Source organism: Chanodichthys erythropterus, chromosome 3, assembly GCF_024489055.1.
Source record: "Chanodichthys erythropterus isolate Z2021 chromosome 3, ASM2448905v1, whole genome shotgun sequence".
Classification (NCBI taxonomy): domain Eukaryota; kingdom Metazoa; phylum Chordata; class Actinopteri; order Cypriniformes; family Xenocyprididae; genus Chanodichthys; species Chanodichthys erythropterus.
In genome coordinates this window covers 4,846,194-4,872,024 of record NC_090223.1, presented here as the reverse complement: position 1 = coordinate 4,872,024, position 25,831 = coordinate 4,846,194, and the positions used below count along the sequence as shown (strand labels likewise).

Sequence of the window (25,831 nt, the reverse complement as noted above, 5' to 3'; positions counted from 1 at the left end):
CGTCGGACAGACCGACGAATAGGAATTTCGCTAGAGAGGCCAATCTACTTTGAGTGTAACTACAACGAGCCAATGCACATTGGCATGCAATCATATGCATCAGCTGCTCGCCTCGCAGCGTGGGTATATAATGGACAGCAGGTGCGTTGCATCTTCAGGTTTTCGCTTCGGAGCCGAACCAAGCAGGCGGCAGCATCAGCAGGACAGCGACTGTGGCGACGGGACGTACGTCTTCGTTCCCTCCTTCAGGGAACGAGGGTTACCTTTGTAACCGAGACGTTCCCATTCAGTCAATCACGTTCGACGTACGTCGGACAGACCGACGAATAGGAATCCCTACCAAAGCGCCACAGGAGCTTCCCTCTTCCAGCACTCTGTTGTAAGCCACCTGAACCACCTTGCCTGCGGACGGTGGGACAGGGCTAACACACAGAGAGGATCGATCACTGTTGTTCCCAAACCCATTCAGTGAGACTATTGGATAACGCTGGGAAAGCGTAACCTTTCGTTAGAATAGGAACGCTGCGGAATCCACATCCTTCCCCGAAGGAGTTATGTGGAGGAGAACATATGGACTAACCCTGCAGGGCTGTGCAACATATGGAAGGACTGGGGTGACTCCAACTCGATGAGAGATGAGTTCTCCCAGAGGGAAAGACACGGGCTTCGTTTAGGAGCAACCGTGGAAAAAACCATATGGAATCCCCATAGGGTCACACATATGGAACCCAGCCTAAATCCGGTTCTCAAGAATGCAACGGAGTATAGGCCTGGCGCCAGACGCTCCGCCACGTTGGCTGCCGAAGGGTAACTGGAGGACTCAACAGGGTCTGCCTGTAGGGACTCTCTGGAGCAAAGAGAGGGCATGTAGCGCAGCAAGCCGACACTAAGCCAGGGCCTCTCTGTGCCTCTGACCTGAGGCGAGAACACGGGAGGAGACCGGCTCGACACAAAGGCTATAGTATCTAGCGAATGTGTTAGGTGTCGCCCAGCCCGCAGCTCAACAAATGTCTGTTAGCGAGGCGCCACGAGCCAGCGCCCAGGAGGATGCTACACCTCTTGTGGAGTGAGCATGCAACCTGAACCTGGTAAGCCAGGGCGATGCCATCCACTAACCAGTGGGCCATCCTCTGCTTGGAGACAGCCTTTCCCTTCTGCTGGCCTCCGTAACAGACAAAGAGCTGGTCTGAGGTCCTGAAGCTTTGAGTTCTGTCTATGTACAGTTGCAAAGCGCGAACTGGACAGAGCAAAGCCAGGGCTGGGTCTGCCTCCTCCGAGGGCAGCGCTTGCAGGCTCACTACCTGGTCCCTAAAGGGAGTGGTAGGAACCTTGGGCACATAGCCAGGCCGGGGTCTCAGTACCACATGGCTGTCACCCGGCCCGAATTCTAGGCACGATTCGTCGACCGAAAATGACTGCAGGTCGCCTACCCTCTTGATGGAGGCCAATGCAACCAGCAGCAAAGTCTTCAGAGACAGAATCTTTAAGTCTGCTGATTGCAAAGGCTCAAAGGGAGCAATCTGAAGTGCTCGAAGCACCAGAGCAAGGTCCCAAGAGGGTATGGAGGGAGGTTGAGGAGGATTTAACCGTCTCGCCCCCCTAAGGAACCTGGCGACCAGGTCGTGCTGAGCAACAGTTTTGCCATCTATGTTGTCGTGGTAAGCGGAGATAGCAGCAGTGTGGACTTTGAGGGTGGAGGGGGACAGCCTACGCTCCAACCCTTGCTGCAAGAAGGACAGAACGACTCTGATCGAGCATCTTCGGGAGTCTTCTCTGTAAGAAGAACACCACTCGACGAACAGGTTCCACTTCGAGGCGTAAGCATGTCTTGTAGATGGTGCACGTGCCGAAGTGATGGTGTTACGTACCTCGGGAGGTAAGTTACCTAGAACCTCCGTATCCTGTCCAGGGACCAGACATGGAGTTTCCAGAGGTCTGGACACGGGTGCCAAAGAAGGTCCTTCCTCAGAGGAATGGGCCAGGGAGGGGCTGTCACGAGGAGTGAGAGTTCTGGGAACCAGGTCTGGTTGGGCCAATAGGGCGCAACTAACAGGACCGCTCCTCATCCTCCCTGGCTTTGCACAGTGTCTGTGCAAGTAGGCTCACTGGGGGAAACGCATATTTGCGCAGGCCCCGGGGCCAGCTGTGTGCCAGTGCGTCTGTCCCGAGTGTTCCCCCGGTCAGAGAGTAAAACAACTGGCAGTGAGAGATTTCTGGTGAGGCAAACAGGTCTACCTGAGCCTCTCCGAACTCTCTCCAGATCAGCTGGACCACCTGGGGGTGGAGTCACCACTCTTACGGCAGCGCAGTTCGTGAGAGCTCGTCGGCCTCACGGTTGAGCACACCGGGGACATGGATGGCGCGAAGCGACCTCAGATGCTTCCAACTCCACAGGAGGAGATGGCGGGCGAGTTGCGACGGGAGCGTAAACCACCTTGACGGTTGATGTATGCAATGGTCGCAGTGTTGTCCGTACGGACCAATACATGCTTGCCTCGTAGCGGCCCTTTGAGGCGGCTCAGAGCAAGGCATACTGCAAGCATCCGTGAAAACCACAGCATGCTGGGACACCTGTTCTAGGGGCACTCCTGCCCGAAGAAACAAGGGGTCCGACCACGGGCTGAAGGCTTGGCGACACTCCTGAGTGATTGCCACCCGGAACGTGCCGCGTTGCCACGCCCATCTCGGGACTCGGCCGTGAAGCCAGTGTTGAAGCAGTCTCATATGAAGCAGACCGAGCGGTGTTGCAGCCACTGTGGCCACCATATGCCCCAAGAGCCTCTGAAAGTATTTCAGTGGGACCGCTGTCCTGCCGTTGAACGTGTTCAGGCAGTTCAACACTGACTGAGCACGTTCCTCTGTGAGGCGTGCTATCTGTTCGACCGAATCCAGCTCCATACCGAGAAAAGAGATCCTCTGCACCGGGGCGAGTTTGCACTTTTCCCAGTTGACCTGAAGCCCCAACTGACTGAGGTGTCTGAGCACCAAATCCCTGTGTTCGCACAACTGACCCCGAGACTGTGCTAGAATGAGCCAGTCGTCGAGATAGTTGAGGATGCGAACACCCTGTTCTCTCATGGGAACAAGGGCTCCCTCCACGACTTTCGTGAAGACGCGGGGAGACAGGGGCAGCCCGAAGGGTAGGACTCTGTACTGATATGCTCATCCTTCGAACGCGAACCGCAGGAAAGGCCTGCGTCGCGGAAGAATCGAGACATGAAAGTACGCGTCCTTCAGGTCGATCGCTGCAAACCAATCCTGGGGATGGATGCATTCGAAAATGCGTTTCTGCATGAGCATCTTGAACGGTAGCTTGTGAAGGCTCCGATTCAAGACTCGCAGATCCAGGATAGGTCGTAACCCACCGCTCTTCTTGGGTACAATGAAGTAGGGACTGTAGAACCCTGACCTCATATCGGCTGGAGGGACCGGCTCTATCGTGTCCTTTGACAGTAGGACTGCGATCTCCGCACCGCAAGACAGGGGCAGACATCTTTCACTGTAGTGAAGAGGACGCCCCTGAACTTGGGGGGACGCCGGGCGAACTGAATCGCATAGCCAAGCCTGATGGTCCAAATGAGCCAGCGAGATGGACTGGGGAGCGCTAACCAGGCTCGCAGAGACCGTACAAGCGGGACCAAAGGGACCACCGGCGTACCCACAGTGGGGCAGCGAGGTGGAACACAGGGACGCGGCTTGGGGGGCTCTCTTTGCGAGGCGGCCCGAAGCGGCGTCACAGTGTGCTGGGCAACACTTACCTGGTTCCACGGTTGGACAGAGGGAGCAGTCAAGGCTTTGTTTACCCGCTGCTCGCTGCTGTCCGCTGGTGACAGAAGAGGGGGATGAGAGTGGTGAGGTTTTTCTCCTCCCACTGCTCTCCAATCCCTCTTCAGACCTGGGGATGGAGGAACTACTACTTTTTTTTTTTTTTTTTGAAATGTGGGTACCGCTGGCTGTTGGGCCAGCGGTGGAACAGAAGCAAACCCAATAAAAGGATTTACCACCCGGCCCTCCTCCGGGGGGGTGGAAAAAGCAGCCCCACCCATCTCTGGGTCGCCCGTCTCAGGGGTGATTTTCTCACCAACCGCTTAAACAGCAGGAGAGACGGGAGGTGTCATCTCCCCACAATGGACACAGTAGAGCATGCTGGGCTGGAGTTTTATGCAGGGGATGACACTCTTGGCGACGAGCAGACTGAAGGGCGGCCCAAGAGGATCTCAATGGTTTTTCATGGGAAGCTCCCTGGTCTGCTACTAACTGAGGAGAACCGCTGGGCTCAGTCCTCGACAGTGTCACCGAAAAGGCCTGCGCTATGACTTTGATCACGGTTAGTCAACAAGCGCAGCTCAACCCCAGCTCAGAACTACCCTCATGCATAAAGAGTGCCTTGGCCTCACATGCAGGGTGGGAGTGGTCTGTGTACAGCCACCCCATCCAAGAGGGCAGTGAGAGAGGAAAAACTTATGCAGATTTTGGCACTTTTGGTGTTCCATATTTATGGCACCAAAATACCTCCAAACTGCCAAGTTTTCCATGCACATCCGGGACACCCGGGAAAGCATGGCTGTAAACTCCGAATCTGAGTCAGCATAAGCACACACCATCACAGTGGGCAGCGTCACCCTCATTTCCAGAGCAAAACAGCACTCTCTCAGATGCTGCAATCGACGTCTGACCCTCAGCTGGAGCTCTGAATGAAATGCTAGGTTCCCCTATGAGAAGGACCAGCAATCCAATCCAGAAACTGCACAGCTTGCAATGCGCTAGAGAGGAAGGAGTCCTAGGGGGTTGGTTCCCTGAAGGAACCTCATGTCACCCAAGCCATATCAGCAAAGTAGACCTCTTCTGGTGCACCAGAGAGGGCGCTACAATGGAGATTAGGCAAGGGAACCGCGCATCCAGAGCGCCGAGCAAGCGCTGGGTTGCCGTGACAACCCGTGCTGCAGCCCGACAGCTTGACGGCCCACGACACGCAGAGGAGCGAGAGTTTTGCTCTCGCTGATCTCCACGGTCTCCCAAAGTGTCGGGCAGACCCGCAGCTGTGCTTTTACACACAAGTGGCAGCTGGACAACAACAGAGGGGACTCAAGCTTCCCGGAGAAAGAAGAGTCACGACCGGCGTGTCGACGTGATCATGTTCTCATATGAAAACATGAATCACCCACGAGCATTGCTTCAGCATGCGCCCAGACATGTGAAACAATGATTGTGGCCGTCAGTGAGGACAGGAATGACCGCATCCAGAAGCACACAGGTAGAATATCATCTTTAAAAAGACGCAAATCTACTTGTGTAAGCTCTTTTAGGGAAATAATCTTTTAGGTGCCGAAGCACGCAGGGGAATGACCATTGCAGCACAGACAGGTGATAGTGCAGCCTGTCGTACGTCTAGGGTTGCCACCTTCAATAGAGAAAAATAAGGGATGCCTGCCGCAGTGGGGGCCACACCCCTCGGGGCCACGATGACGACGGTCCCAATGGCATGCCAGTGGTGGTATATCATAACTTAAAACATGTTTTCATAAAAATATTAAGATTGATACCAATGGACATTATAATAAGATATCTGCTATTGAAATCAGTGTGAACAGATACAATCAGTCTCTCACTATCACAACTTAAGTGGTCATATTGAATACACAGCTATGACAATAATAAACATAGGCCAACACCTGCATTAACTCAGCTGCTGTAACCCAGAGGGGAGTAGGATAAGAAATTGCTAATTAACTTGAGTAATTTTATAGAGTGATGTGAACAAAGATTTTGGCTAAAATATTTGGCATTGTTTGCAGTAACACCATCCAAACAGTGAAACCACAACTAAATGACATAATATCTACAAACATTTCTTATTTAAGTAAAACACTTGACAACATTTTTATTATTGGTAAGTAAATATATTTATGTATTTGTTTATTCCATTTTTATATAGTTTATTGTTAATTCTATAGTATTGAATGATGCAATTATTTAAATTGGTTAAGCATAACAAATAGCTGTTTATTTTATTCACATAGGTACTTTATTTTATTTTGTATTACTTTATTTTATTCACATAGGTTTTGATTAAATATGTATTAAATATATCTCTCTTAACTCTTATTAAAGTAATGCTTATGTGTCTGACTGTACAACTTAACCTTAATAAACAAATCATACCATAACATGATTAATGTACATTATTAACATTATTTCTTAATAGGCAGCATATGAAACATTATCAATTAAAAAAAATGTGGTGACAAAAAAAAAATCTGGACCTGCATCCGCCATCATTTCAACTGGATTCTCTGACAAAAGAACCGGCGAGGCGGCGTCCCGCCCTCCTCTGACTCTGATTGGCCGTGATTCACGGCCCGTGAACCTGAAACAAACCAATGATGGCAGTGAGTATTACCCAATCAGGGGCAGAATAGGACACGTCTTCACACAATGATTTGCATGGGATGTTGCATAATGTGGACCTATGTAAAATACGGGACAAATCGTGTCCCGTATTGACTTCATTTTGCCTGTAAATACGGGACGATTCCGTATTTCAAGGGATGGGTGGCAACCCTACGTACGTCGAACGTGACCGACTGAATGGGAACCAGTATCATATATACATTTCAAAGAGTTTGTTCTAGTCAGTTTGATGTTCATTCACACCATGAGGCTTCATGAAGTCAGAACAATGACTATGAACTTTGAACAACACACAATCTTTACTAAATAAACTGAAATGATTACTCATTTCACCACAGCTTTACACAACCAGCTGAAAGAGAGCAGGCAGAATAAAGATAAGCGATCTGTAACGGTTTCACTGTTGCTGTCCATTGGTCACACCTTAATTTAGCAATTTCTAGTATTGCATTATTATTGTGTCCTTCTCATGAGCATTTCATCATTTTTTACTTTATTAAGTGTGAGCTGAATCTCTTTTTATGGCCCATTTTAACTGTAAAATTAAACCTACTGTTACGTGTACTGGTGCTGTAGAGACGAGATGTAATCGGATATCCACAAACAGGGTATTTATTCACAAACTCAGGAGAAACACGCAATACACACATTGAATAACATTAAGAACGGACAGGGAGTGAATGGAGTGAGTCCATTATAAAGGGAGTGCAGATGATCAAGTCCAGGTGCAGGTGATGAGTGATGATGGGGAGATGACGAGGGAAGTGAGTGCAGGTGTGGAGACAGGAGGATCTTGGGAAATGGAGTTCAGGAGACGAGGGAACTGTGACAGTACCTCCCCCTCCCGGTAGGCGCGGCCTCACACCGTAGATGGAACAACCGGGGAGGGGGGTGGGCGCACTGGAGACCTCACGCAGGTGCAGGGAGAAGAGTGGACAGGAACGGAGGTCTCCAGGACAGGTCCATGGGTCCAGGCAGCCATGGCGGGCCATGGAGGGTCAGGAGCCTTGGCAGGCCATGGTGGATCAGAGGCCGTGGGCGGCCATGGTGGGTATGGACCTTGGCAGGCCATGGAGGGTCAGGAACCTTGGCAGGCCATGGTGGATCAGAGGCCGTGGACGGCCATGGTGGGTCTGGAGCCTTGGCAGGCCATGGAGGGTCAGGAGACGTGGCAGGCCATGGTGGATCAGAGGCCGTGGGCGGCCATGGTGGGTATGGAGCCTTGGCAGGCCATGGAGGGTCAGAGGCCGTGGACGGCCATGGTGGGTCTGGAGCCTTGGCAGGCCATGGAGGGTCAGGAGACGTGGCAGGCCATGGTGGATCAGAGGCCGTGGGCGGCCATGGAGGGTCAGGAGACATGGCAGGCCATGGTGGATCAGAGGCCGTGGGCGGCCATGGTGGGTATGGAGCCTTGGCAGGCCATGGAGGGTCAGAAGCCTTGGCAGGCCATGGAGGGTCAGGAGCCTTGGCAGGCCATGGAGGGTCAGAAGCCATGGTAGGCCATGGAGGGTCAGGAGCCTTGGCAGGCCATGGAGGGTCAGGAGCCATGGGCGGCCATGGAGGAACAAATGATAAGTTGGGTTGCTGAATATACGATCCCTTTCTTCAAAACCACTCTTTGTAAATGATATAATTTTGGGTGAATGTCTTAAAAACACGAATCCACCACTGTGTGTATATGCAATTCTGACTCATAGAGTCATCTTTGAGCAACTGATGTTATGTATTTATGATTTCTGAATTGGCTTCTAATTGGTTATTTGTGTAATTGGCATGATACATTTTAACCTGACAAATAAATGTTACATTTCGATTTATTCTGGACTCTCCTGAAATCATTATGACCAGTGGATTATGGGAGGCTAAAGGCTGATTTATACTTCTGCGTCGAGTGTAAGACGTCGCTATGGCATGAGTTTATGTGCTATTTATCTGTTGCAAAGAAATGTTATTTGCTAGTTAAAGCCATATAAAGATGTTTGAATGCTGCTGAGAAAGTACCTGCAATCCTTAAAATGGTGTTAATGTAGAAACAAATGTATTTGACTTGACTCAGCATGAGATGAGCAAAAGTTGTGAAAGTTAGGCTCCTGAATTTAATGTTTTGTAACCAACAACAGAGCTTATCGAGAGGATACAGGGGGTGAAGAAAACATGTTGAAATCACCAACGGAGATGAGATAGGGGGTGAAGAAAACATGTTGAAATCACCAACGGAGATGAGATAGATGAAGACTACAGTGAAGAAGTGCAAGAGTGCTAGAAGAAGACAGAACATGGGTAAAAAAAAAATAATAACCCAAGTTGACTGCATATCATGTTTGCAATTGGTTCAAGCCACATTTACCTTCAGATCTTTATTTGTTAAAGAGACTGTCCATGTCCTGATCAATGGCTTGTTTAGTGTGACTCAAACTGAATGAAGTCTGTGTGTTTAATGCATGAATCTGGAGTAAAAGATTCACACTTGCATGTTCAGAATCAGCTTTCTAACTTGTTTTCTGCTGATATCAACTGAGAATCAACATTCCAAACGGAACCGGCGTGGGTGGGAGTAGGATCTGTGGTCTGTAACAGATTCACTAACAGCTTTCACCAGCGCAAAACTTGCATTCTCTTGCTAATTTACCCTGTTTAGTATATCTGACCCTATAGGTGATTACTGAAGTAAGTAAAATGTGAATTTCTAATTATTCATCAGGTATTCATTCCTTAACAACATGTACTAATAGTGTACATTAATGTGTTAATGGGTCAAAGACATGTATTTCAGCTTCCAGCTCATTATTAAGTAATTTATTATTGTGGTTATGATTATGGTTGACAATCCTACTAATATTACTTATTACTTAACAATTAGTTAATAGTCATATGCCTCAACAAGTAAAATCATTACACAATTGTAAAGTCTGGATGGATCCGTTCAGAGTCAATAAACTTTGGAATTTTCAGAATGCTTTTAACCTGATGAACTGTGTTTTTAAATCACTAAATCGGCTCCGGCCGACTGTGACTTTTGGCAGGTTTGTGGACCCGTGAGGTTAAACAGAAAACTCCAACTTCCTAACTTTGGAGACTTCAAAAGGAGCACCCCCCTGGTGTGGGCCCAGAGACTGACCAGACAAATTCCACACATACACACCACACAGACACACAAAAACACACAAACATACATTATTGACTGTATATGTAAAATACAACTATGCCAAAATGTACCCATCATGTATATCGAGTGCATGTATGCTTCCTAGTGTTTAGACTTAGTTTAAATGAGTGCATTTGTACTAGTGTTCATTTTAATGATGGAATTTTGTCTGTAAACCATAACTCCTTCTACATGCTTTTCTTATATATCAAGTTTAGATTCATTTTAAAGCTATTTCCACGTCTCATTCATCTATGTATATTACATGGCTGTCAAATGCATTGTTCGATTGGTTTAATGATATTGTGAAGAAAGTACTCCATCTCGAAATCCGATCTGATAGTCATCAATTATGCAAATTCAGCTAGGAGACCAGACAAAGGAAGAGCTTGCCCGCCAACATTGCAACAATGTTATTGGCTATTCCACCTCAAGGAGGTGTGTCGGCTTATCTGTCATAAAAGAGGAGCACCAGGATTCTTTCGTGTGTTCTCCCGACTGCCCTGAATCATCCATCGCCCACTCACGCACGTCTCTCCCGGACGTCACGGCAACGCGCTTCCATTGCGCTCATCTTTCGGGACCACCATCTCTTCCGCAAAACTAACTTTCACGGGCTCAGTTCAAACCCTCCTGCGGAAACGGAAGAAGCCAATGAACTGCAGCAGCACTGAACTGAAACCAGCAAGCAAACTGACGCAAGTACCGTTTCTGAATCTTAGATCATGAAACTGATTTCTGTGCTGGCTTTCAAGGACTGTTAGGTTTTGCTACATGCCTTCTCTCTTTCCTACTTTCACTCTTGTATATATGTGTATATCCTAATGTATAGCCGTATAACCTCTGTAGTCGTAGTTTGCATATATTTAACACATTATTCATGCTCGATTGTTCTTTTTGCTCATTTCAACCAAAACCAGGTCACTTTAACATTCTTTGATCGCTTTAGGCTTTGATGCTATAATAGGAATTGTTCTCGTGGCCAGAGAACAACCCCGCTTATAACATTCTAGGAGGAGCTAGGTTTGCTGGACGAACGTAGTTTCTCTAAATAATTATTAAACAAGAACTAATCATATACGTGATTGATTATAATTCGTTGTAATTAATTCACAATATATGTTTAATTCCCCCTAGGGTTGATATATGCATCATAATTGATCATAAAGCTTTATAATATTATGATTCATATATATATATATAACCCATAAATTGATTAATAACTGTACAACCGCTACACAATGATACCTTTGGAAATCATTAGATAATGATTAAAGTAGACAACTGAAAGATGAAATACATGGCTTCGAACAATTGTGAAATTACTTCTGTGGTGTTTTTTCTGAGAGTCATGTGATTTAGAAAGATCAGACATCTCAGTAACATGCAGATCCTTTCTGATTGGCTGACAGGCATCTTACGTAACATGAGTACACTTATTTAAGCCCACAATGTAGTGGGAAAAGAATACATCAAGAGTTCAAGAAAACAAGACACATCTCTGATATACTATCCAGCAGAAACACTCAGTTTGCTGTTCGGAGCACATTTCCTGAGGTTTGACTTTACTACATTTACATTAATTTCACGTTTAGCCGACTAAAACCCATTTAGTCATTTTTTATTTGTGGGGCATTCTGGGAATGTTAGTTCTGTTGGAACATTCCCAGAACAGAGCTTAGATTTTTTTCATTATTATTATTTGGTTATTCAGAATGTCGATTATGTTTTATGTTGTTCAGTGAATTAATGATGCTAAAATGCTCAATGCAGAAGCGCTTAACATGTTTTAATGCATTCAACAGTAGCTAATGTTGGAGGATACACCTCATCGATGATGCAAGCAGAACATGATTAAGTCATTTTGAAAAGTGATTATTTTTGGAAGACTTTTATTTTTGACGGGCGTTGAGGCTGTTGCACGTAGAAGTGTGTGTTGAGTCATGTTGAGAAGGTTACCTCAATTGAAGTTTATTGGGGTGTTTAAGTCAGTTAAAGGATGTAATCACTGTTTTTGTGAACTTTGACCCGTGTTTCACAGTTTAAGAGTTTTTTGCTTTTTCCCGTGGATTGCATTAGCTGCTGGAGTGACGCAGTAACACGAGAACTGTTGGTGCATATAAAGTACAAATCTGCTTGATTAGAGACAATTGAAAATATTTGTTACATTTTTTAAATATTTGTTACTTTTGTACTTCTTACGTTTTGATTGAGAAGCAGCTATGGATTAATTAGATGCACAGATTGCAATTATCTTGGCCGATTACGATATTTTTTTGTAAGTGTGACCTGCCAGTGCTGATTTTTTCCAGTTCTGATTTTCTCTCTAAGAACTATTATTGACAGCATAACACATTTGTGTTTTGTCTTTTGTTAAAAAAATATCACCTGCATCTGTGTCCTTCCTTCTCAGAATCCTGACAGAGACAGCTCTATGTATGGACAGGCAAATATGTCTGCTTGTAAATTATATATGTGTACAGATGATGTTAAAATAACACTTTACTTCTCTCTCACCACTTGTGGTGTAAATATAGTAATGCTACAATGAAAAAGCTCTAGCTGGCATGTAATGATGCTTTAAGAATTTAGCTTAAGCTCCCAATGTGGACAAGTGCAAGCCAGATGTTTGTATCTAATAATCAGAGCCGGCCCGTTATATAGTCAGTATAGGCAAATGCTAAGGGCGCAATCTCGCTAGGGGGCGTCAAAGAGGCCGGATGCGTGGACAGGGGCGGATCTACCGGGGTGGCATCTGCCACCCTAAAGAAAAAGCTTTGCCACCCCATCTGCCACCCCAAAATTATCACAGAATAAAATATGTAAGCAGTGTTTCAAGTACTGCTTTTCAGGAGCAGCGCTTCAATATGATGACCTAAAAAAATTGCGTAACGCAAAGTAATGGCAAGAAAACACGTCTTTCAATAAACTGTGCATGATGGTTGCACGCAACGCGCCCAGTGTGCTTCATAAACAAATGACTCTTATGAACCGCTTCTTTCAGAGTCAAAAACACAGCGCAGCCAAGTTCACTTACGATTTTTTCCCATATTTGTACGTTAATCGGAAAATTACTGCTTCCCGGCTAACTCAGAAGTCCTGTGAGAAATGTAATCTCATCCGAATATGTCTGAGATTAATTTTCATAATTTTTCATCATTTTGGCGAGCTGATTCAGCGACCGCCCGCTCCACTTTCATCATGGATAAAGGTATTTTTGCCATCCGATGAACCAATAACATGAAATCAATACGGAGATCCCGATGATCCGATCACAGAAAATAATAGCAGAGTAAGTAAGAATCTAAACGTATTTTAGTTTTTCTCGATTGCTAACACATTAAAAGTGATTCAGTTGGCCCAGTTTCCCAAACCATTCCTTCAGTTATCAAAACAAAGAGAGAGCTGAATGAATAATTTACAGGGGTTTTAAACTTACACAGTACCAGTACTTTAGATGCGGGAAATTTCACGTTGTACACCCTCAGTGTTGTGATTGTCAACTTTCTTAGCCATTTGTTAGATGTATACTGTATTTTTTTGCAGCGTTGAGAAATGATTGCCTAGGGATATAGTCTTGTGTCAGAAGACCAATACACTGCTATAGTACCTTATATACTGTAATGAAATTTAGCCAAATGTGCAGAGGATGCTGAATTTAGTTTTACTGTAATTGAAAGTATACTGTATTGTGGTGCATACCAAGTTCATACTTATTTCTCTCATGCTTTTTTATCTACTGCAAGATCAATTTACAATAGTAAAATGAAATAGAGGTATTTTTGTTACCATGTTATATGAATTGATCTCACTAGTGTTCACTGGGCAGTGCAGTAGTCTGTGTATTTGTTATGTTTTGTGTGTCATCCGATGCCAAAGTTTGATTTTGTCAGACAAGAATAAGTTTTTGACTAGAACATTTTATTTTGACCTGGACGTTTGAGGTTTGTGCAAGTTGGTGTATAGTTTTGATATTGTGTTTAGTTGTGAGAAAATGTTGAATTGTTTCATGAATTGTGCATTAGCAATCAAGAAAAACAATAGAGACTGAAAAGTTTGAAGGACAAATTTATGTTGGCTTGTCATAAACCCAACTTCAAGTCTTGTTTAAAAAATGTAAGAACTTTGGTCAGTTAGTCCAGAATATAGATGTTGTGGATGATTGCTAAAGTGTTGCTATGTGGTTGCTAGGAGATTCTAGGTGGTTGCTAGGCTCTTGCTATGCAGTTGCTGGGGTGTTGCTAGAGTATGTAGTTGATAGTGTGTTCTGGGTGACATTCCCACCTCTGTTAATAACAGAAACTCAAAAATTGTTTTGTTGCTCTTTAACTTGCTCTAAAATGTGATTTATACCATTGAAGTAGCCTGTGTAATATTAATAAAACTGCTCATCTCCTTTAGTGATACAAGCACACATTTAGAAGTTTTTCATATAGTGTATTTACTTGGTGCCATGATGGATATTGAAATTTTGTTATTTAGTAATTTTAAACAGTATATAGATACTTTCTGGTAATGCAATGTTTGTGAACACAATTGTGTATGTAAGACTATAAATCTCCAAAAACTAAGCACGGGCACTTGCTTTGGAGTTGCCACCCCTTTGCCACCCTATAAATATTTTTCTAGATTTGCCCCTTTGGATAAATCGCAATATAAGGGGGCACCAAAAAAACTCTTACCTAGCCGGCACTGCTAATAATATTCCTACTATGCATGCTTATCAGCCACCAGCTCAGTCACCTTCCCTGCTCTACATTTCCCAGCATCCCTCCTGATCCACACCTGCACATCATTACCTGCACTCTCTATAAAGACTCTCTTCTCCTGCACTCCCTTGTCTGGTCCTGTCGATGTGTATTAGTATGTCTAGTGTATGTCAACTTGTGTGATAATCTTCACGACCCTACCTGTTACTCTAGCTAATGATGGGCGGATCGAGGCTTCCTGAAACACTGAAACAGTTGAAGCAAATGTGTCGTAATGTGTCGAGGCTTTGAAACAATCTGACACGTGTCTCCACGGTGACCCCTAGTGGTCAGAACAGTGTAAATGCAACAAAACTCAGGCCAAACATGCATAAAAACACCTTTTACAAATGTATTGCAAAAGTTTTATTGAAAGTAAAATCAATAAAATGGAATTAACTAATCATCTAATAAAATTAAATATAGATTGTGTGTGTAATATGTGTTCTTTTATCAATGTTCAAGGCTTGTTTCTCTGTTCAATGGCTCAAGATAAACAGGCAAATAAGAGATTAATAACTACTATCATTCATTTTAACTATTCTAATGTCTAATTAAAACATCTATAAATGTATAAAACTGATCAGAGATCAGGTAAAGCCCACAGAAACTTGTTCAATAGTTCTATTTTCACTTTCACTTTATCATCGCCCTCTACCGGTGAACCAATTTCAGTCTGTTGACGTGATGACGCAATGAAGCTTCGTTTACTGAAATCACATGACTTTGGCAGTTTGATACACGCTCTGAATCACTGATTCAAAACAAAAGATTCATAAAGATTCTGAGCTTAATGAAGCAGTGTTTCGAAATCGGCCATCACTAATTACCAGTGATCCTGATTTATCTCCTGTCTTCTGTTCCTTGTGTCGTTTCCCTGGATTCTCCACTCAGCCTGCATCACCGTCTTCACTGCAATACATGGACTGTATTACCACCAGCTAAGTTCACCATCTGCCATTCAGTGACTGTTTCCTCTTACCTGTTCACTTTTAGCCTGTTCTCTAATACCTCCAATAAAGCACTGTTTGTTTGCTGCTCACCTCATCTGTCCTCTTCTGTGTGCGTGACAATGCTGTGTTAAGGAATTATATAATTTCATGTTGTCACAATACTGGAATTTCTAACTTTGATAATAATATTGATATTCGATACCATTCTCAATACCACAGGGAAAAAAACTGCAGAGGACTTAAAGGTCCAAATTGCAGTTTCAAAGAGCTCTACATGATCCCAGATGAGGAATAAGGGTCTTATCTAGAGAAACGATTGCTCATTTCCTAAAAAAAACAAAAATAAATCTTCTCTTTATCCACAAATGCTCATCTTGCACTGGCTCTGTGATCCACCAAGAACAAACTATATAAAAACATTGTTTGTACACATTGATCTACTGGTTCTTGTCACAAAAATACAAATCTTTGTAATAATTATTTGTGTATAATTGTGTTTTTAATCTAGTCAGAGTTCCAGTGTTCTCTGAGAAACGATGGCGTTGTGGACTGTCTATCTGTCTCTCGGTCTTCTGGTCGCTTTGAATGCTTCAGGTAAAACTATTATTCCACGTCTCACATCAGAACTGTTATTTTAACTTTTATTTTAACACTGTAATGACTGATCAGAAGCAGGAATGATCTAATACAGTATGTGCACCTGAGTAATTATTCATTCTAATTATTATTTATTTAATGATTATGATAATATTAAGACAATAAAACAATAATTATATCATTATATCAGCTAACGTTGTTGATTCTTAGGAATGATATTATTTTGACAATCATATACAACACCAAATATGTTAATTTGCAGTATATGTTTATTAGTAGTTGTAGTTGCACTACTGCTAGCAGTTCTGTTTTAAAAATGTGTAATTCTTTTTTTTAAGTGGAAACACGTCCAGTTGAAAAGAATAAACATTGTGGCAGTAAGTCTTCTCTTGTCTTCTTCTCTTGTCAGTGTGTATGTCTAGTATAGTACAAAAGACAAGAAGCAACATTAGCTTGGCTTTAGGAGATGATAAGAACTGATGGATCTGAAATGTTGTAAAATCGACACGGTGATTAAGGAATTTTTGAGGTATTTAATTCCAGGACCATATAGACTGCCATATGTAGCTCCAGGGGCGGATCTACCAGGGTGGCTAAGAAAAAGCTTTGCCACCCCATCTGTCACCCCAAAATTATCTCAGAATAAAATATAAATGTAAGCAGTGGCGTTTCAATGTGATGACCTAAAAAAGTCAGCATAACACAAAATAATGTGTAATATGGCAAGAAAACACGTCTTCCAATAAACTGTGTTCATGACGGTTGCAATGCGCCCATGTGTAGTGTGCTTCATTAACAAATGACTCTTATGAACCGGTTCTTTGAGAGTCAAAAACACAGCACAGCCAAGTTCACTTTCCCCCTATTTGTACGTGAATCGGAAAATGACTTTGGAGAGCTGAGTGATTCAGTTGGCCCAGTTTCCCAAACCATTCGTTCATTTCTCAAAACAAAGACACATTTCTCAAAACGTTTAACAATGACAACATTAGGTAGTAAAATGACACACCAGTCAAAATCTGAGCGAGAGAGAGCTGAAAGAATCATTTACAGGGGATTTAAACTTACACACAGTACTTTAGATGAGGTAAATGTCACTATTCTATGTACAGTAAACTGGAAAATGTTGTAACACTCTCAAACTTGTGATAGTCACGTTTTTTTTTTAGCCACATGTTATGTTACATAGTGTACCTTTAAATGAAAGTTATTAATTTAATTTCATGAAAGGTCATTAATGGTAATAACATAATAACAAACAAAACTTAATTTTAACAGCCTGTGAGACAGGATGGACTGCCTTTGGATGCAGATGCTTCAACTTTTATAATAATCTTCAAATATGGTCTTCAGCCGAGGTATGATACATTCAGATTCTGATATGACATAAAATCATAAGAATATTCTTGGCTTAACTCTGTAAACATCTGTGACACCTGTCAGTTATCATAGGAAAGTCATTTCAACTTGTTCCTCAGGTTAAAAACAAAATATATGTTTGCTCATGTCTCTGCCTCTACAGAAATACTGTTTGATCTATGGTGGGAACCTTGCTTCTGTATACAGCCATGATGAGTACATGTTCATAAAGAACCTGATTAGACGCACAACTCATGCATCAACACGTACCTGGATCGGACTCCATCATGTTGCTGATGTAAGTAATCATTTTCCATCATACTTTCTGTGCTACTGGGCATTTACAGTTACATTAAAACTCATGTAATACGTTTTTCAAAATGCAAGAGCATAGATGTGTTTTTATCATGTAGTTTTGCTCCTCAGAACAGTTAGTTTAGTGCATTGGCAGCCATGAGAGGCACCGCTCACCATGATGATGTCATACTCGAGTATTGTGAAACTCGATGTGAAATAGTGTGGCTGATAGAGATAACTGAGTGATTTAACACTTTCTTACACAGTTTTCACATATTCTTTACTGATACCCTTTCTGTGAAACAATTTCTGTTCATTTCTGTTTAGATTTCTGACATGTTTAAAGTGGGGTTAGGGTTCATGAGGAATCATCTTTTAGATAAATAAAGATAAAACAAAGCCATGTAAAGCTGTGGACATAAACACAATGCTGTTTTTTTCTCTTCTGTTCATAGTATATTTATTGGTTCTGGAGTGATGGAACCAGTATGAACTATCAAATATGGTCTCCTGGAGAACCCAGTTACAGTAAAGATGAGTACTGCGTTGAGATGAACTCTGTCAGTAAGTAACTTCTGTTAATCCTCATGAAATAACATGATAAATGATCCGTCAATCTGAATTGTGTTAGACCATACATCAGAAGATTAGCAGAAACTGCTTCATGTCATACTGTATATCCAGAAGCTAGAAAATAACTTTTCATCACAGTTAAAAATGTTTTGCGAACATTCATCACAAAACATTGTTGCTGATTGTTTTCTAGACATCAAATACTAATATTTCTGTGTCTACCATACTAAATAAAGAGTATTTAGTTTTTTCATAATACACAAATGATAAAAACAACTATATTTTTTCTGTCTTTCAACAGATGGGAACTGGAATGATGCGAACTGTAAAGAAGAGAAGCCCTTTGTGTGTGTGAAATGAACCAGCATGTGAAGAATCAATGTAGAAGAAACAAGCTACTTTGATTCATTTACTTTCCATTAGAAAGGTTTAATGGAGGCTAATAAAAGTGTTAGAAAGGTTTATTTTGTTTGTTTGATTTTGATTTATTTATTTGTGAATGATAATGATAATTTATAATTATCACTCCACGGTTTCTCTCTTTTCACATCAGGGGTGTCGCACGTGCCCCAGTAAAATGTTCTTAATAAATGATGCTTCTGATCAGGTAGATTACAGTAAATGTCTAAAAACAGGCTTTCTGATTCATATAACGTTATCATTTACATTAGTTTAATTATTTAAAATATGAAGGCTGTTTGCATCGCTGAATCGAAATCATCCAGTGCGTCCTCTCACGCCTCGCCCCTCGCTGAGCTCCTCCTCAAACCTTTACTTTTCACCGCAGAATCCTGGAGAAAACCTGTAGAAATTAAAAATGAATAAATGAATAGGTAAATTAATGTGATAATAGGAAAATAAATAGACCGAAGGCTGCCCGGTCCTGTACTTCCTGTCGATTGCCTCTCTGCTGTGATTTGGCCTCGCGCTGAGCCAGTCTGTGTAGATGGGTTGGTTCTGGCGATTTTTATTTTATTTTTATACTGTTTTAATGAACTGGACTTTTATTTGTATTGAACCCTTTATGATTCGTCCGTGTGGATGAATACATCGGCACGAATAGGATGTATTTCTATACTGCCTACAAACATTTAAACTTGAATTCGGCCTTTTGTCTGAATTCAAAAACTTACAAAAACTGTACTTAGTTAGGAATTGCACGTCGACCCCGTTATGTTCATCGGGGGTCTCGTCGTAGATTCGAGAAGTCTCATACCAGCCGTACAAGTAGGGTACAATGGGGCTAAAGGCACCTTTGATTTTATTTTCCTCTAAACCACTAGATGGCACAAAAACTTGCCGCAGCACTTTCCTAAATATCTTCTTATTGATTTTCAGTTTTGTTCAAGGTAATTCAACAGTTTTCAATAATGGAAGAATATGTAAAAGTCTGGGGTATTTGGGGTAAAAAGCGCCGCTGCTGTTGGGGCAAAAGGCACAATAATTAACATGATAATGATTCGCTGGCTGACTTTTCATGTATTTTTTAAAATATATTTTTATATTAACATAGGCCTATTTTAATGACAGTATATTTATTAAACACAAATTAATTCTTTTATTTACCAAAATAAACAGCCTTTAGCCCCATTGTACCCTACTTATAGAAATATTTACTCAAAGTAAAATAATCTTAATAGTTAATTGAGTATGAGTAAAAAAGTATCCAATGAAAATCTACTCAAGTAGCTCGTTACTAGTTACTTTGTGTATATATATATATACAAAGTAACTAGTAACGAGCTACAATATAATTGCATTATTTAGATATTTAAATTATTAGTCAAGTCAAGTCAAATTTATTTATATAGCGCTTTTACAATTGGTAATTGTTTCAAAGCAGCTTTACATGTTAGAAGCACAGAAAAAAGGGAAGTGGTTAAAAATAAACTGTACAAACAAGCGTGGTAATATGTAACATATACAAGATGGTGCTACATTAAGCCAATGTCGGCTGACTTCCAGGGGTGGAAAAAACCCCTAGGAGAAAAACCCAGCGTGCTAACACTGGGAAAAAAGTCCTAGGAGGGAAAAAACCCCTTGGAAGATATATATATAATATATGTAAATGTATATGGAGATCAAAATCTGAATTATACATTTTTATTATAAAGATTAAAAATAGATTATATATAAATATATGTAAGCGGATACGGGGATTAAAAATCTGAATTATAGATGCAGCCAGAATTGTATCTTTAGGCCCATTGTCTCCTGGGCTACGTTGTAGTCAGGTCCAGACACTGGTTCTCCATCTGATCTGGATACGGCCTGGATCCAGCACCCGGCAAACCTCAGGATAAGCAGAGAGACAGATATTAGCGTAGATGCCATTCTTATTCTGATGTACAGGTATATCTAGCGTTATAGGAAATGTTCTCGGTTCCGGCCGACCTAATTATTGCAGCGTAACAATCCTTTAACGGATTTGAAAAATGTTAATGTATTGATAATGTGTTATGTGTATGCAAGAGCAAAGAGATGTGTTTTTAGTCTAGATTTAAACTGACAGAGTGTGTCTGCTTCCCGAACAATACTAGGAAGATTGTTCCAGAGTTTACATGCTAAATAGGAAAAGGATCTGCCGCCTTCAGTTGATTTTGATATTCTGGGTATTATCAACTGGCCTGAATTCTGAGATCGCAATAAACGTGAAGGACTATAATGCATTAAGAGCTCACTTAGGTACTGGGGAGCTAAACCATTTAGAGCTTTATAAGTAAGTAGCAAGATTTTAAAATCTATACGATGTTTAATAGGGAGCCAATGTAATGTTGACAGAACTGGGCTAATATGGTCATACTTTCTAGTTCTAGTAAGAACTCTAGCTGCCGCATTTTGGACCAACTGTAGTCTGTTTAAAAGCCGAGCAGAACAACCACCCAGTAGAGCGTTACAGTAATCTAGTCTTGAGGTCATGAATGCATGAACCAACTGTTCCGCATTTGTCATTGAGAGCATATGTCGTAATTTAGATATATAAATTACGACATATGCTCTCAATGATTATTATCATAATTAGCATCTTTGCAACAAACACAGAAGAGACAAGCATTATTTCTGGCATCTGTAGCCAAAATATCATTGCATGTCTTTTGCTACAATAACGTATACAGCTGTATTTGAAAGAAGAGAGAAACTGTGTGCTCGCGCTCATAACCTCTGAACATCTGATCACAAATGCACATTGATGGATCTTCTTCGGTCTGTTCTCCAAAATGTAATCAAATATATTTCAGCAGGCGCGAGTAAACTGGTTAATTGTGTCTACGCAAAGGCGTTAATTTTCAAGATGAACAGGTCGTCGGCGCCGCCACTGCGCAATAGGCTATCCACAAATTACCATTTCATACTCTCTGAACAATGGTAGCTTATTTAATGTATAAATTAAGATATATGTTCATAAAAAGGGTAAAGAATTGCTACATACTTTGTTATCGTGGCGTAGGAATAATCTGCTTGGTTGTAAAATGCTGGCTATTGGCTGTATGAATTGAAATCAAATGAACACAGACAGCATACGCAGATCAGCTAATAAAGATCTTCATCACTGGCAAACAATTGGATGCATTTGCAGATTAGCTTTTAATTGACTGTAGATCCACTGCCACTTTATTCAACGCTCCGAGTGAGAAACCGCTTCAGATGATTCAGTGCGTGCAGGAAATGAATCATTCAAACTGATTCGCGAACCAATTTAGACAGTTTTACCAACTTGTTTGATCAAGGCTGCGTTATACTCTAGTTTTAGACACGCACTCGCGAACTTCCCTAAACAATTGAAGAAATGTTCCCACACACCGGATTTGAACGACACGGGCGCATCCGCCAACTCCGGGCAGCCTTCTTTATCTCCTCCACTTGCCATCTCTGCTGCACTACTTCACTTTTATTGTCTTTATGTATGTTCATGCGAAACTGAGGACGGGGATACATTGCGCATGCGTCGAACCGTGCGACGCACACAAGAACCGAACCGAGACAAGCGAACCGAACAGTTCGAGTGTGTTTTCATGTACCGTGCCACCCCTACAATCTACTCAAGTTAAAGTAAAAGTACCCACATTTAAATCTACTCTAAAAAGTACAAATTTTCCAAAAAACTACTCAAGTAAATGTAACAAAGTAAATTTACTTCGTTACTACCCACCTCTGACTGTATCCTGTCATTTTGGTCAACTGCTCGTCGCTGTACCAACAAGCCAGTGGCTATGAGGGGCGGTATTAATCTTGACCACATCCGCTCTCTGGACTATTCATCTGTTAAGACTGTTGGCCAATGTGCCAACAACTTCAGCTTCATCGCCAGTTACATTTGCACTACTTAATGCCAGATCTCTTTAAAACAAAAAAATTATTTTGAATGACTTCTTCAACTCCAGGAACTTGGGCTTTTTATTCTTGACAAAAAGCACAAATGTCAGGGCATGTCAAAACTTCTCCAGGCCTCAAATCAGCCTCAGACTCCAGAGGGTTAAGCTCCCAATGTGGACAAGTGAAAGCCAGATGTTTGTATCTAATAATATTCCTACTATGCATGCTTATCAGCCACCAGCTCAGTCACCTTCCCCACAGTACATTTCCCAGCATCCCTCCTGATCCACACCTGCACATCATTACCTGCTCTCTCTATAAAGACTCTCTTCTCCTGCGCTCCCTTGTCTGGTCCTGTCGATGTGTATTAGTATGTCTAGTGTACGTCAACTTGTGTGATAATCTTCACGACCCTACCTGTTACTCTAGCTAGTGATGGGCAGATCGAGGCTTTGTGAAACACTGAAGTAGTTGAAGCAAATGTGTCGTAATTTGTCGAGGCTTTGAAACAATCTGACACCCGTCTCCATGGTGACCCCTAGTGGTCAGAACAGTGTAAATGCAACAAAACTCAGGCCAAACATGCATAAAAACACCTTTTACATATGTATTGCAAAAGTTTTATTGAAAGTAAAATCTATCAAATGCAATTAATCATCTAATAAAATTAAATATAGATTGTGTGTGTAATATGTGTTCTTTTATCAATTTCCAAGGCTTGTTTCTCTGTTCAGTGGCTCAAGATAAACAGGCCAATAAGAGATTAATAACTACTATCATTCATTTTAACTATTCTAATGTCTAATTAAAACATCTACAAATGTATAAAACTGATCAGAGATCAGGTAAAGCCCACAGAAACTTGTTCAATAGTTCTCTTTTCACTTTCACTTTATCATCGCCCTCTACCGGTGAACCAATTTCAATCTGTTGACGTGATGATGCAATGAAGCCTCGTTTACTGAAATCACGTGACTTTGGCAGTTTGATACACGCTCTGAATCACTGATTCGAAACAAAAGATTCATAAAGATTCTGAGCTTCATGAAGCAGTGTTTCGAAATCGGCCATCACTACTTACCAGTGATCCTGATTTATCTCCTGTCTTCTGTTCCTTGTGTCGTTTCCCTGGATTCTCCACTCAGCCTGCATCACCGTCTTCACTGCAATACATGGACTGTATTACCACCAGCTAAGTTCACCATCTGCCATTCAGTGACTGTTTCCTCTTACCTGTTCACTTTTAGCCTGTTCTCTAATACCTCCAATAAAGCACTGTTTGTTTGCTGCTCACCTCATCTGTCCTCTTCTGTGTGCGTGACAATGCTGTGTTAAGGTTTCATGTTGTCACAATACTGGAATTTCTAACTTTGACACTATACCTACGATACTTATATTGATATTCAATACCACAGAGAAAAAACTGCTAGAGCAAATCGGGCCTTAAAATTGTAATCATCAAAAGATAAATATAACAAGGCTCGAACATGACAATAAGGTATATTTTTACATTAACAAAACCACCTTGAGGTAGTGCACTTGTTCAAAAGCTTGAGATTATTGCACCCAAGCATTCCAGAGTTTAGGAGCAAAAGAAGAAAAAGCCCGGTCACCCATAGAACAGAAACACGTTGAAGGGTTAGGAGCAGGAGCAGCGAAATCTCCAACCTCTGGAGAATCGCCTGTTTTAAACAAACACAGTGGAGAGTCTGCTAGAGAAAAGAGAACGCGACAGAGCTCGTAATAAAACAAGAATCAACATTAGCTCGGCTTTAGATGGCGAGAACTGATGGATTTGAAATGTAAAAGCGTTGCGGTGATTAAGGAGTTTTTATTACTCGACAGATGAGTTTAGCGATAAGTACAGTTATTTAATCAATTTATGGGTAAAATGTGAATATAATTAATCATAAAGCTTTATGATTAATTATTATGCATATAATGACCCAAGGGGGAATTAAACATATATTGTGAATTAATTACAATGAATTATAATCAATTACATATATGATTAGTTCTGGTTTAATAATTGTTTAGAGAAACTGGAGAATCTGTGGTTTTGGATTCCTCCTCTGAAGACAGCTGAATACACGTTTGATGGTCTTGTTTTCTATGTATTTCAGCTTGTTTTTATGCCACTTCAGATGCTTGGGAACATGAGTTAGTCTAAAACTCATTATACAGTAGAATATTCTGGTATTTGTGTGAGTTCTGCAGATGTGTGTACCATGAAAGAGTGCTTATTAATGCTTTTTTTAAACATAATTTTTAAATTTATTATTCATATATACACTCATGGCAGAACATATTGAGAAAGCAAGAGAGAATGAGAATAAATAAAGTTAAGCATGTGTGTGTTGTAAAGTCAAATGTGTAGCTGTGGGTGAAAGATTGGCTAGTTTAGTTTTCCTCACACGACAAAATTACAGATAACGTTTAAAAACAGTCTCAAAATGAGTTCTAAAACAGCTAAACTTGATTGAAACATTTGCAAAAATACCTAAAACTATTGTGCTTGGAGAAACGAATCCTCTTAAATGTGCTCTCTGATGGTTCTGGTCTGGGTTCAAACATGCCGACTCGTAAAGTGAAACATTCGTGAACTGAAAGTGAAAATATGCGCTCGGGGACAAATATGCTCAGTGACTGGAGAAAAATAAATAAATAAATAAATAAAATAGCCACAAAACGTCTATCTAAACAATTACGTGCATCAGATTGTGTGTGTACAGGAAAGAGACAGTAGATTTGTACACAATTAGATCGTTCCCACCAAAACTACAGAACGCACATCAGTGCAATCGTTTATTTAGTTTTTCTGTGCATATCCTGAGATAAAATCCTGCAGACGCCTCTGCTTGTGTTTGATAGTCAGACACACTGCAGATGGCTAAAACACTTAATCACCAATGATCCCTCTAAGCTGCGCGCGTGCGCGGCCGCGCACTTCTGAAGCCGCGGCCGCGCAGAAGAAATAATTGCCGCGAAGATGTAACCAGGTTGAAATTATATCTTTACTTTTACGGTTGAAATGTCACCAAATCCTGATGAACATTGTTTTTTATACATTTAAGATGTGTTCTGTTGCCAATGTTTATGGCTGGATGTTGTATTCAGACATAGTGTTAATACCTGTACTGTCACTTTAAGAGTGTCGCAGGCTTTGTGGCGTCATTCACATGCTTCCTTCGTTTTGCGCCAGACTAGCTGAGAGGAGGAGCTTGAGACCTGTGTATTGTGTGGAGGAGACTGCATGTGACAGAGCCTTATGTATTTTTTTGTTGAATTGTACAGTTTGCACCAGGTTTGCTGAGAGGAAACGAATTTGCTGTTCGCCTTCATTAAAAGAGAAACCAGCAGTACAGTTGGTCGTGGTCTGTGTCTTTCCTTCATTCAACACAACAAGAACACAACGCAGAATATACAAAGGTTAA

The 25,831-nt window shown here is 41.7% G+C and overlaps 2 protein-coding genes across 2 annotated transcripts in view; one reads left to right on the top strand and one right to left on the bottom strand.

The window, feature by feature from the left end:
- LOC137015101 (zinc finger protein 271-like) overlaps positions 1-25,831 on the bottom strand; it is a 448,677-nt gene that overhangs the window by 305,268 nt on the left and 117,578 nt on the right. The gene's annotated exons all lie outside the window — the stretch shown is intronic.
- On the top strand, positions 11,035-18,539 carry LOC137016552 (galactose-specific lectin nattectin-like). The gene is made up of 7 exons (XM_067380807.1): positions 11,035-11,113; positions 15,766-15,851; positions 16,193-16,231; positions 17,133-17,212; positions 17,377-17,511; positions 17,966-18,074; positions 18,385-18,539. The coding sequence occupies exons 2-7, from the start codon at positions 15,794-15,796 to the stop codon at positions 18,441-18,443; spliced, it is 480 nt and encodes a 159-aa protein (XP_067236908.1). The 5' UTR covers positions 11,035-11,113; positions 15,766-15,793; the 3' UTR covers positions 18,444-18,539.

Excerpts from the sequence above, each read along its gene's own strand:
- LOC137016552 (XM_067380807.1), top strand. The coding sequence starts at position 15,794 with ATGGCGTTGTGGACTGTCTATCTGTCTCTCGGTCTTCTGGTCGCTTTG. Across the intron at positions 16,232-17,132 it reads AAAGAATAAACATTGTGGCA|CCTGTGAGACAGGATGGACT; the intron begins GTAAGTCTTCTC and ends TAATTTTAACAG. Across the intron at positions 17,512-17,965 it reads GACTCCATCATGTTGCTGAT|TATATTTATTGGTTCTGGAG; the intron begins GTAAGTAATCAT and ends TTCTGTTCATAG.